Source organism: Nelusetta ayraudi, unplaced genomic scaffold (assembly GCF_046127955.1).
Source record: "Nelusetta ayraudi isolate G7.1 ecotype Tasmania unplaced genomic scaffold, CSIRO-AGI_Nayr_v1 ptg000019l, whole genome shotgun sequence".
In the NCBI taxonomy this organism is placed as follows: Eukaryota; Metazoa; Chordata; class Actinopteri; order Tetraodontiformes; family Monacanthidae; genus Nelusetta; species Nelusetta ayraudi.
In genome coordinates, this window is record NW_027466069.1 from 4,399,949 (window position 1) to 4,413,025 (window position 13,077).

Below are 13,077 nucleotides of genomic sequence, written 5' to 3' on the forward strand. Positions count from 1 at the left end.
GTGTGACTTTTTTGGTCCATTTTTGGACATGTTGAGTTTTGCATTCAATCAATGTTTTTCATGGCAAACTACCAGAATAACAGTCTTCCCCGCAAGGTTTGGGCTGATCTGGGCCCCCACTCCCAAAGAAACTATTTTTTTTGTTACATTCTGTCAAGTCAAACAGACCTTAAATACCTTCATAGAAAAAACAATTCAACAGACTAGTGACGAATGAAATAATAAGAACAAACGCTCCAGTCTGACAAAAGGGTTTTTAATAGAGCATTTCTCCCTCCCTCCCCTAAAATTAAAAAAACAAAACACTGATCAGTTTTTAATTGCAATGACACATATGCAAATACAAGCTTATAAAGGTGTACTTTCTGTTTGATAGGTGACGCTTTGGAAAATAAATAATCTTTTTTGCAGAAGGGGTGGGGGGGATTGACAGTGAATGTTGGCAGTTGGTCTTTTAAAAGTCGACATCAACCCAAACGTGGTCTCATCTGTTCAAAAATATTGGCTCTACAGTCTCTTTTTTTTATTTTAAAAAAACCTCACTCAATTTATTTTTTTTAAATAAAAAAAAAAAAATGTAATCCTCAACTTCAACCAATATAGCTTTATTTCTATAAGTTCTGTCATTCATAAATAAATTATCTCTCTATGTATCAAAAAGAGAATTCAAATATAAAGATACAATGGCTCGTCGTGTCACGTCCGCGAGCCGAGCTCACTGCAGCAAGTCAGGGATGAGTGGGCCTCCGGCAGCGCACGCGGCTCCGCTTCGCCCCCCAGTGGGTTGATTGAGACACGCATTTTCAAAAAAACCAAAAACAACATACGACGACGTTAAATTAAAATTGGGCTGGATAAAAACACATACATATATACACAGGAAACGGTGGGTGTGCCTTTATAATACACTCTGTAAAAGGTTAAAATGTAAAAAGCTCTGGTATAAAAGATGGCAGTTTTCCATTTCGAGTCCGTCGCTTTTCATATAAATATGTCAAATCTCTCTCCCCCCCCCCTGCCAAATTTGATTTCTTGGCAGTAGCGGTTGTACAGAAAAAAATAGACGGGGAATTCTTTACATTTGATCTGGACGACGTGGAGGCGGAGACGTGGACGCCCCCCTGAGGCGGGGGGGACGATCTGCAGCAACGCGGGGCTTCGCAGGGAACGAAAAACAGCGGCTCCGAGTCTCCGGCCGCGGTCTCCTCCCCCCCCCGTCCTCCCTGCAGCTGAGAGCCACTAGTGGTTTTGGTTACCAGACGGTGTGCTGTTGCCAAGGCAACCGCCTCCCCCCCGCAGCAGAGTTGGGTGCTGACGAGCCCGAACGCACAGCGGGCGGCGGCGCCCCCTACAGGTAGTTGGAGGCGACGTATCCCTGGCTGTGGCTGACGCGGCTCTGGTGGATCATGGCCCGGTCGTAGGCCACCTGCACCGACTTGCGGATGCTGGACTTGCGGCCCTCCATGATGCGCAGCTTGTCGGCCGTGTCGTCCACGCCCAGCGGTGTCACCTTCTCCCGGGGCAGCCACTGCCTGCAGCCACGCCGTGGAGAAAGACAGAAAGAAAGAAAGAAAGAAAAGAATTAAATAAAAATAATAATAATAATGATGATGAGAATACATTTTATTTATAAAACACTCTTCAAAGTCCTTCAAAGACACTTTACAAAAGGAGGTTAAAAGATATCAGAATAAAATCTGCAGCGAAAGGATACTTCAAAATATACAAAAAATACATCAAATGCAGGTCAGGGAAGCGAAAACATGGAGGTTCGTATCAATTGTAGCTAAAAACAAGCAAGCAAGTAAAACAAGTAGGTGACTCTTAAAATAGTAACTAAACATTAAAGGCAGATTTGAATGATTGCAGGTCAGTGCAGTCATGGATGTCAGACTGCATTGACCTGCCATCCGCGGTCAGAACGGCTGCTGCGCCTGCCTCACCATGTGCGCTTGTTGTCGAAGAAGAGCACCAGGTAGAGCCTCTCGTTGGCCTCCTCCTGCCGCTGCTCCCCCAGGCGCAGGACGTCTTTGGGCGGGACGGGGATGGGCACCCCGTTGTGCAGCAGACCCTCCTCGGGCATCTCTGGGTCGATGACCTGCAAGGACACATTCAAGGATACGTTTGACTCTGGTCTTATTTGGACAATACGGTTTGATGTGCTTTTATTTTGACATTTGCTTAACCTGCCCTGGAAGCGGTAGGTTCAGAGGTAATTTTATGTTAGTTTTGTTTTTTTAAAGAAGTTGGCTGAATCTGGGCACCTGAGTTTCTGTGTTCATCGCACGCCATCCACACTGTAAATGCCACAGAGGCGATGTCTTAAGTACATAATTTAATGATTTGAAGCATACGTTAATGTGTTTTTATTTAGAACATTTCATTTACATTTTTTTTTTTTAACATTTAGGTAAAGTACATGTGCTGAACAAAATGGTTATTTTATATTCTGATTTTGTCACAATTTTTACTCTGTCCATGTAAGAGTGTGTTGAAGAGCCACAGTAAACAGCAACAGAAAGCTGACTATGACTCAAGTCATCATTTGCAAGGAAGAGTTTAGCTGGTTGTATAGCTGCAGTTCCTACACTGTAGTGAGGAGGACAAGATAGACGTGATTTTTTTTTTTTTTTTTTTTTTTTTAGAAAATCTGATATATTTTATATATCACAGTGACATTTCGAAAGGTCTGACTAATGACTTCAAGTGGAAAAAAAAAGAAGCAACGAGAGGAAGAGGAGTGGAAAAATACACGTCCCCAGTGGTTTGAAGATAATTTGGTCATGTGACGAGGCTGCTGCAAACTGTGTATTTAATGCATTATGTATTGCTATATATTACGTATTATTTAATGTGACTGTTTACTGGCAGCTGATACTGTGTACTGCGATGCTGAGTGGTGGGACGGAGGATGGAGGAGTACCAGGGCAGGGTAGGAGGGGTAGCCTCGACACTTGGCCCACACCAGCTCCAGGGGCTCCAGCTCGGTGTCGCCCGTCTGGCTCCCGGTGCCTGCGCGGGGAACAGGAGAAGAAACATTTGGCATGCGGTATTTCAATTTTGAAGACATTTTCGATGCCAAGTGCAGTTCTAGCGCTGCGGCTTAGTGAGCAAAGCGGGCGGTACCGGTGTAGTCCGAGTCGCCGTTGACAATCTCCAGTAGGGGCACTTTGGAAAGAGCTGGTTTCCCGAGGCTTCGTTTGGGCGGTGAGCTTCTGTGAACGAATGACATCACAACACGGTGGTGTTGTTGCTGTTGTTGGTGTACATGGAGATGATTTTTCAACCTGCCGACAACACAAACGCGCTCTTACATTTCTTTGTGCAGGACCGGAGGAGGCCGCTGCTCCGAGTCGGAGCCGCTGTCGCTGTGCTTGGTGAAGCCGTTGGTCAGTCCTGCACGAGGAGGAGAAGAAGAAGAAGAAGAAGAAGAAGGTGGAGGAGGAGGAGGAGGAGAAGGAGAAGAAGAAGAAGAAGGAGGAGAAGGAGAAGAAGAAGAGGAAGAAGAAGAAGAAGAAGAAGTATAAAAAAACGGACATATAAGAGAGATGAGAAGACTTTTACCGATATCAACGCGTGAATCTTTCCGTCTAAACACGTTCCAGCTATTAGGATGAGTCATTTTTCAACAACGAAAACATCAGAGCGCCAACATCATCCTGGTCCATCAACGTCGTCGCGGGAAAACAGCCCGGTGCGACGGCTGCAGTCGGTCCCGAGAGAGAACAACACTCATTAATCACTGATAAGGTGGTGGTGGTGGTGGGCGAGGGGTATTTGTTTTGATGACAGGCCAGAACGGTGCGGAGGAAAACAAGCTCCTCTTGCCTGCGGTGCGGGGCAGCGCGCTCGCCACTGGCACAGCGTTTCCTCGCTGAATAAACAAAGCGTGGCGACGTTTGGTTGCAACATCGGAAAAATGCCAACGGCCAGAAACTGAATGTCCCGTTAGGTGGGCTGAAAAACAAGTTGCGGGTGATTTCACAGTGCGATGTCTATTGCAATATGTTGTTTTTGAAAAGACGAATCGAGGTTTGGCTGAAGTGCAGACGGCGCTGATCAAATAACGACTGAGGTTGAAAATGACGACGTGTGTTGCAGGCGTGCTGCTGTGTCCGAGGGTCCTGCTTCCCTCGGCCGCAGCGTCTTCTGAGCCACCGCACATTTTCACAAAGAAAATAATCCCACGGCGCACGAGCAAACAAACAAATATATTATGAAATGATGTTTTTTTGTAGCCTAATGATGACGATACAGTCTCTTCATTTATTTATACTCAGTCTGCATGAAACTTGGGCCTGTTTAGATGCACACAAGCACCAGCATTATGTAGATCACTGCAAATAATCCAGCTGTTCATAATATGGAAATATCAGTTTCTTGCATTCTTACTCTATACATATTTAATTGTTCTTTCTTTCTTTTTAATTAATATCATTTTCCTTGTCTTCGCACTAGTTTTTGTTGCTGTAAATATGCGGATTTCCTCAGTGTGGGATTAATACAGGCATTCTATTCTATTCTATAAATTTTATATTCTGGGTGGAATTAGGAAGGAAAATAAGATTTTATTTAAAGCACAGTCACTCAACAACAGAATGTTATTTTTTGGAGTGACAGATGAGTGAAATTGGATCATTTTTCACAGCCGACATTATCTCACGTTACACTCGTGTGCCGCCGCACAGCGGTTGAAAAACACTGCTCTCCTCTGACTCCCTGCGCAGTTACTGCACGATGCAATGTTGTCAGCGGGTCGGCGTGAAATCGGAACTTCGGTTCCGTCCTGCAACAAAAACCATTTCTCCGCAAGAAAGGGAAAACCAAAGCGCAGGGATTCTCACCGGTCTCCGGCCTGTGATTGGCCGCTGCCGCCGCCGCCGGCTGCTCCCGCTCGGAGCTCTGGTCCTTAGCGCACCTGTCGCCGAGGGCGGGGGGTCCGGGGCTCTGCGAGCCCTTGGCGGGGGAGGAGAGCGGCGTGGAGGACGGCGTGCTGGCGCCCGAGTTGCTGTTGGAGGCGCCGTCCTGCGGCCCCTTCCCGTTCAGCAGGGGGGCGCCGCCGTCCCTCTCCCGGAACAGCTTGGCTCCGTTCTTGGCCTTCTTGAACAGCACCGACGTGCGCCGCCCGACGCCCCCGGTGGCCGGCCGCGGCGGGACGCCCAGCTCCGGCAGCCCGTTGGCCGCCACCCGTCCGTCACCGCCGCCGCCGCCGCCGCCGCCGCCGCTGCTGCTGTGCAAAATGGGAGGCGGCGACGCCGGCCGCTCCCGAGCTTTAGTGCAATTCTTGTTGTTCCCTGCTGCTGCTGCTGCTGCTGCTGCTGCTGCGGCTGCGCTGTCGGCGGCGTCTCCGTCCAGCTTGAGGCGCTTGCGCGGCCAGCCGAGTGGCTGCGGCTCCCCCGTGATGGGCCGCAGGGTGGGCGGCTCTAGGGGCGTGTCCCCGCGGCGGGGCGGAGGAGTCGGGCCCGTGGGCTCCAGTGTCGGCGGCGAGGCGGCCTTGAGTTCGTCTGGAAGACGAGGAGACGAAAAAGAGGTTTGAAATTTAACCGAGGGGATTTCTTTGGTTGTTGGGTTTTTTTTTTTTTTTTTTTTTTTGAAAAGAATGCCCACACAGTATGCAGTGTGATGTGGTGGTGTAGAGTTCACACTGGAAGAATGGTGTCACTTTGTAATGAACCTGTAGTAATGTAGGGCCCTATGAAATCTTTGACTTCAATCAATCTTGAATATTGAAAAAACATTTTTTTCGCACAAGTGATGAGTGTCTTTCCTCACTTTGTCACTGGTTTCCAATGCTTGCATTGCTTGGTAGCAGTGCGAGGGAGGAGGGAGGCAAGGGGGTGGAGTGTTTGCAAAGAGACGTGTGATTGGTCCTTAGCGTTAGCGACCCACCTCAGCGCCTTCTCCTCGTTTTCAAAAGCGGGAGGGGGGCAGGGGGGGGGGGGTTAATCAACATTTCCATCTAACAACAACGGATTCCTTTTATTTTTCAATCAGCCAATCAGGCGACTCGCCGGAAATCATAGGGCCCTAGTCTAACAGTCCAACCGCAGCCCAGGAAGAGGTTGAGATATTCTGCTGAAGACATGGAGGACCTGGTCAGGACGGACGGGTGAGGAAGAAAACGTCGCTCCCACAACTGAACACCGGAAACATGGCGGCTACTGAATGACTCCACTGGACACAAACTGCAGGCCAACTGAGCTGCCGCTGCTGCCGCCGCTGCCGCCCCTCTGTGGCCGTGAGGTCGGGCTTTTCTCTTTTCTTTCCCACTGGGCCGGGAAGTAGCCCGCGGGCCGGCGGTGGGATGAGCATGACATGGGTGTTTGTGGCCAGATGGAGGAGTGGTGAGTCCATGAGAGTGAAGTGCAGAAGAGGTGCAGACACAAGAGTGCACTGGGAGAGAGGAGTTGTGAGGAGGCAGCCGTGACTAACCAGACTCTGTGGGACCCGAACTTACTAGACTGGAGACAGTGGGGTGGTTGGGGTTGGTGCGTGGGGGGGACCCTGGCTCAATTACCTGAGGACAACGTTCCGTTAGCTCAGTGGTTTGACTCTCAGGTTAAGTCAGTAGATAGAAAACACGCACTCTCAAATAGAAATATTGGATAAGAGGTGCGAGGCCCAGACAATTCCATCACAAGAATGAACAATGGCCAGCAACACTCAAGCGTCCATCATAAAGAAATCTTGTTGTTGGGATCATCATCTCAATGATGATCCCACTATTGATCAAGTAACTCATTAAAGATTTGTTTAAGATGGACGCTTAAGTATCGCTGGTCGTTTTTCACCTTTTTAACTGCTCTTATTTTGAAATCACACCAAACAAAAGGCGTTGAAAGGTTAACTGGTGCTTGTCAGCGATCCCGCCCCTCACCCCGCCCGACGTCGCCCACCTTTATCCGAGGACAAGAGGCTGCCGCCGCCGCCTGCCTTGGCGTCCTCGCAGTCCTCCTCTTCCTCCTCCTCCTCCTCCTCCTCGTCCTCCTCCACCTTCAGGTGGCCGTTGTGGCGCGGCGGCTGGCCCTGCCTGTAGCGGATGCTGTTGATCTCGCGGCGGAGCAGGCGCATGCGGCGCGTGCGGGCGCCGCTGCAGCGCATGGAGGTGACGACGTCCAGCTTCTCCAGCAGCTCCTTCAGCTGCTCCTCCACGCTCATGTGCAGGCGGTTGTCCGGGTCCAGCAGGCTGTCGACTGGACGGGACAGGGCAGAGACTCTGAGGCTTTGGCCCCGACCGACACCGGTAATCTGATCTGATCAACAGGAAGAGGCTCTGCGGCACGTCATCATCTTTTCCAATTCAACCTGATGAAACGATCAGTACTGTCCAGTTGGTCTTCAGTGTTCAGCTCGTTGAGAGCAGTGAGATTGACATTATTCTCGGATCAATCGATGATAGTACACTTATTGACCTTAACGGTCCGGTGTGTACAATTTTTAAGGAAGACTGTCTGACAGTTTCCTATTCAGGGCACCGCGAGGAGGGCTTCCTGAAAAACATGGCAGTGCAAGATGGCAGCGAACTACAGTAGATCCAAGACCCTTGCTGTATGCACTAGGGAAGCAAGTGATTGATTAATTCATTAATCGTTAGTTGATTCACCTTATCAATCAACTAACTATTCCTTGATCAGTGGCGATTTCTCCTGAGAATCTAAATAAGTAAGGAACACATTACTTAACCCTTAAATAATGACATTTAATTAGAACCTTTCTCCTCTGACTAAGCGGACTTCTAATGGGTCACATTTAAACTTTTTTTTTGAAAAAAAGTTGTTTAAAGGTTCCTTGTCTCTTGTATATTATGACCATCACAGTATCTACAGGTGAGTTGCTCTTTCCTGCCACTACACTGTTATAATGATATTAACTACCCGTGTAAAAAATGTTTCATTAATTGTGACTAATTTAATTTAATCAATTAAATTCTTAGTGGACAATTAATCAATTAATTGTTAACATCCCAAGTATACGTATTGTTGCATATATATGAGGATCTTTCTAAGGGTAGGAAAACCAAATTATGTTTACTTTCAACAATGTAAAGATCATAAATCAAGCCAGGTTTTCTACCCTGGACCTTTGACACGAGTCCCTGTGAGGCCTTTGCGTGGCCAATCAATAGCTGGTTCACTGGTGCAGATCTGGAAACGGCCACTAGATCAGGCCAGACGGACACTTACTGTCCTCCCAAGTGCAGCTGTAGAAGTCCCGCTTCTGCGGCGACTCTGGGAGCAGCATGCCGGAGTCCAGGTCCAGCCCGGTGTTGGAGGCCTGCCTCTGGGCGTGCCGCAGGATGGCGCCGCCCAGGTCGCGGAGTCGCAGCGCCGCCCGGTGGAAGACCGTGTCCTTGGTGTTGTAGAGGAGGCAGTTGGACACCATCAGGTTGAAGTCGGCCTCCAGGTCGGCCACCGAGCGGTAGGCGTGGGCCTCCAGCTTGGAGAGCATGGTGGAGAAGTCCATGGGCTGGCGGATGAACTCCAGGTAGTCTGGGACCTGGAGGCGGGACACAGGGACCGGGGTTAGGGTGGGCAATGGGGGGGGGGGTCTGACGCTCCTCTTGTTTGATCCTTGTCGGGGTCTCTCACCTCCTTGACGTCGACGGGCTCGGCGAAGATCTGGGCCGTGTCCTTCTCCTGCAGCTGCTGCAGGGTGGAGCGGAGCAGCACCAGCATGGGCGTCAGCTGCAGCTCCAGGGCTGCCTGGTGAACTTTGACCTGCAGCCGTCAAGATGTGCAAAACGTACAGAAAACAACAAGTTCAATCATTTACAAAAAAAACAAACCACTCCGAGTCGTCATCTGTTCCGAATTTGACGTATTTAAAAGTAGACTTTGCATTTCCGCTTTGAATTTTCAGATGGGACTTGCAGCTCGTGCGTTTGCGATACCTGCTCACGCTTCAGTTTCTCCCTCTTTCGGATGAGCTCCACCAGGAGTCGAGCTTTCTCCAAATCGTGCCGCAGCTTCTGCCAGTATCTCAGCGCTTCTCTTGCGGCAGAAACTTTCTCGTCCACTTCAGGCTAGAATGAAAAATTATGAAAATATGTCTTAGACCCTGCCAGAGCTGGGTTAATGGATGCTGTGCCCGAAGCTCTGCATCTTGTCCTGACCTGCTCGGTGTTCCTTTGGGCCTGAACGTTGGAGTGCAGGCGGCGCACCAGCGGCACGCCGCTCCTGGACTGACGCTTCAGTAACCAGTAGCTATGCAGCCGCTGCATGAACTGGTTCTTCCTCTGCAGGATGATTCCTTTGCAGAGGACATTCAGCCTGTTTTGTGGAGGACAGATGAAGGTTTTGCACCATCAGCATGGTGGTGGACGTTCATGCGTCTGGACGAGATGTGCGTCTTACGCCTGAAGATGCATTGTGAAATGCCTACAATAATAACAAGTGCAGGTATCTACTCTACTGCATTGTCTTAAAATCTTTTCAGATGTTTTGACCCAAAATGAATACAAATAAAATCCTAATCTTCTTCCGATGGGCCATCCAGACTTCCAATACCCATGGACTCATACACACAATCACTGTCCCCAATAAGAGACTATGTAGATATCTTTTCTTACACTACACTAGAAACCATTGCACAGTTTTTGCACTATTTCCCACAGTTCTTTTGCAGCTTGCAGATATTCCTGAAGGTATGATGTCGTCTTTGTTGTTTATTTGTTGTGCACGGCGGCTGCTGTGGGAGCCCCTTTTAATTTCCTCGCACCTCCAAAGCACAACAGCAATAAAAGACTTCTATTCCAATGTAAAAAAACTCAAACTAACCTGCTCGTGGGGATCTGAGGCACCACCACTTGCGTTGCCGGCTCGGCGATCATCTTCCCTTTCTTCTTATCCGCCTTGGCGTTGTCTTCCGACTTCCGGCCTTTTTTCGGAGTGGCCGGACCCGTCGTGTAGGCGCTCCGCCCCCGGCTGGCCCGCCCCCTGCTGCCCACCACCCGCCCGTCGCTCTCCTCGTCCGAGTTGTTATCCTGCCCCGCGGGGGAATGCGTCTCGCAGAACGCCGTCTTCTTGACGGAGAACGTGGTCCCGTTGACGTTTGTCTCGCGCACGGGCTCGATCTTCATGAAGAGGCCGGCCCGCTGGGCGCAGGTGACGTGGAAGGCCGTGTAGCAGTTGGCCTTATGGCACTGGATGGACGCGCCGCAGCCCTTCTGTTTGCACAGGTAGCAGGTGAGCTTCCAGCGGGCCGGCGGGATGTTGCCCACCCCTTCCACTGGCTCCAGAAAGACCGTGTTGGCGAAGCAGACCTCGGGGATCCAGATGGCGCAGACCACGTGCGCCCAGCGTCCGTCGCTGGTCTGCTTGAAGGCGCCGCCGCGGTTGGGACAGAGGACGCAGTCCACGGGCTTCTGGGGGGACTGGAGGCAGCAGCGGCAGAGCCACTGACCCTCCGGGATGTAGGGCACGCCGTAGCACTCCTGGTGCACCGCCAGGTTGCACGAGTCGCAGAAGAGGATGACGTTGCTGTTGAGGCACTCGTCGTCCAGGCACACGCAGCAAAAGGCATCGTCGTCGATGGCGTTGTGGGAGGGCACGCGGCTGCGGGCCTCCTGGTACGCCTCCTCCTCCAGGCGGTCCACCAGCAGCTCAAACGCCTCCGGGGAGACCGCCGAGTAGCCCTCCGATGTTCGGCCGGAGTTGACCATCTCCAGCCAGACGGTGTCCTCTTCGTCCATGTCATACTCTGCCTTCGCCTCCTGCTCCTCCGGTTGGCATTCAATGTATCGGTAATAGGCTGTGGGCAACGGAGACGCTTCGACCGGCACAAACGTTTCGAGGACATTAAATTTGGGCTCGGGCAGAGTCATGTGGTGGTGGTGAGAACTGTGAACCTTTTCAGGTGTCTGTGGAAGGGGAGTAGTGCAGTGGTTCTTGGAGGGGGGAGACTTGACGGCGCACTTGGACTCTTTCCTGCGCCCCCTGGGCGTGACGACTTTGCGGGGTGTGTGGGCACTGACGGTGGGCGAGGACGGCTGCTCGCTGTTCTCCTTGTTGCTGTTACACTCGCTAATGTCCTGAGCCATCATCTCGTCCTCCGTGAGGACCTCCAGGGGCTCCAGGATGGAGATGCGGTGGAGCCTCCCGTCCAGCTCCACCTCCACCACTTTCTGAGCCTGGGAGTACGAGAGGGTTTCCCTGCTTGGGGATGCTTTGAGGCTGTACGGGGACGGGGACCGCTGGCGGGCACCCCCGCGCCCACCAGCGGTCCCATTGGACTTCTTGGCATCGGTTCCACCACCAGCGACCGCCAGTCCTTTTCTTCGTGGCTTCCTCATAGGCCACCAATCACACTTTCCCTCCTGGAATAAATGGAATAAATGGCACTTCAAATAAGTACATTTATTTCTGGGAGAGAGTCTCGGTAATGTACATTCCTTCACACTATGAATGCTTTTATAATCTTGCTGACCTGCAATACTCACTTAAAAGACACTGAAACATGCTGAGCTAGGAGTAAACAGTAGCTTTATTCACTGCAAATAATTTGTCAATATTACTGAGCGGAATTAAAATGAATTTAAGACTTAAAAACAAAAATACGGGCGATCGCAAACAGCGCTAACCACAACACAGCGGGCTTGTCCAATCGGCTTTCAGAAGAAAGTGAGTGATCCGCTCCAAAGCCAATCAGCTTCGAGAACACCACGGTCGCTACTGATCAGAGTCCCTATTTCGAGAGTAAAATGTCAGCCATATTTACAATTTTAAAACCCTCTAAAAACCTTTCCCAAAGGCATACAGCGAAAAACATATTTTCCCCGATAAACAAAGTGACACCCCGCCGGCTCGAGTCAAGACGAGGAATTCTCCATATTTTCTGTGTCCTGACATTTAAATACGGAGTCGGGCAGTGAACAAATACATGCTAGCTTACCCGCTAACTTTAACAGATGGGTAGTAACAACGTTAAATCCTTATTTTTCTGACATTGACAAGTATCCAAACAGGTCACATCCAAAATATTATCACCAAAATTAAGTTTGCTTCAAAGCTGCTGGTCTTCCGTCGTAACAATACGGTAACATTGGATAATAAACTTAAGCGGTCTTACCTATTCTGGCGACTGGCTGACAGTTAGCTCGGCAGCCGGCAGAGTAAAGCCGCTAGTACGGTAATGGTCTCCTTCCTTGCTGAAGCTATCAACTGTCGTTAGCGGCTACAGTTTGCTTGCTGAGCCGGTGTATTTAACCAACTTGTACCGTTCCCAAGTCTTCGCACCACCTCACTTAGGGAGTCGGCGAATGATTCCCGAGGTTTCCCACAAAGCACGAGCGGCATATGCCCACTCCTGGTCTAACAAACATCTTGTTGGCGACCCACTTTTGCGATAGGGGAGAAAAACTAGCATTCCTCGGCTAGCTGGCTGGCTAGCTATTTGGGTCCTGAAGTGAGTGATCGAACGACTCGGTCAAAAAGCACTTCCGGAAAAGTCTTCCAAAACAAAAGCCTATTCGTTTACTGCGGCAATATTTGCTGCCAATCCAATAGGAAATGGTTGTTCCTATATTAAAATACTAAGCATATTTTCCAACACACTATCCCGTTGATTCAAACAATATGTGATATAGTTCTGTGTTTAAACTACACGCATATTTTGTAAATCTCTTTTCCGCTATCGAGGTCGTCTTGACTACTTCGGCTAACTTTACAGGAGCACAGTGGGTCAAGCTTAGCCCGCCTCCTCGACGTCATCGGGCAATGATTTTCGCGCGCAAGCCACCTCACGGGGTCACAGATTTCACTGTGTTTAGGTCTCAGCGTTGTGTTACCCTGTGTTTTTATTTGTAACAATTGCGAGACTTCGATCTTCATCTTGACAATTTTCTCATAATTTAACGTGGCGCTAAACAAAGACCATACACAGGACCATACACTGGATAGTTTGTTTTATGTACACACAAAAACAGTGGTGTCATTTATAATACATGGTTAAATTAGTCTCCATGTTAGCAACATGTCTAGTTGAATACCCTTTGTAAAACCGATGACATGACTTGGATAATACATCTCTTAAATTAATAATCTTCTGCATGCATGCCTCAATATACCAGATTAGTTGTGA

At 49.7% G+C, this 13,077-nt stretch overlaps 1 protein-coding gene across 1 annotated transcript; it reads right to left on the minus strand.

Annotated features, from left to right (window-relative positions):
• Positions 1 to 240: 240 nt before the first annotated feature.
• brpf3b (bromodomain and PHD finger containing, 3b) lies at positions 241 to 12,399 on the minus strand. The gene is made up of 13 exons (XM_076026527.1): positions 12,067 to 12,399; positions 9,777 to 11,314; positions 9,113 to 9,269; positions 8,891 to 9,022; positions 8,589 to 8,717; positions 8,184 to 8,496; positions 6,897 to 7,193; positions 4,845 to 5,504; positions 3,315 to 3,396; positions 3,127 to 3,215; positions 2,924 to 3,012; positions 1,944 to 2,098; positions 241 to 1,532 (listed from the first exon to the last, which is right to left on the minus strand). Exons 2-13 carry the CDS (start codon positions 11,288 to 11,290, stop codon positions 1,349 to 1,351), a joined length of 3,801 nt encoding a protein of 1,266 aa, XP_075882642.1. The 5' UTR covers positions 11,291 to 11,314; positions 12,067 to 12,399; the 3' UTR covers positions 241 to 1,348.
• Between the last annotated feature and the right edge of the window lie 678 nt (positions 12,400 to 13,077).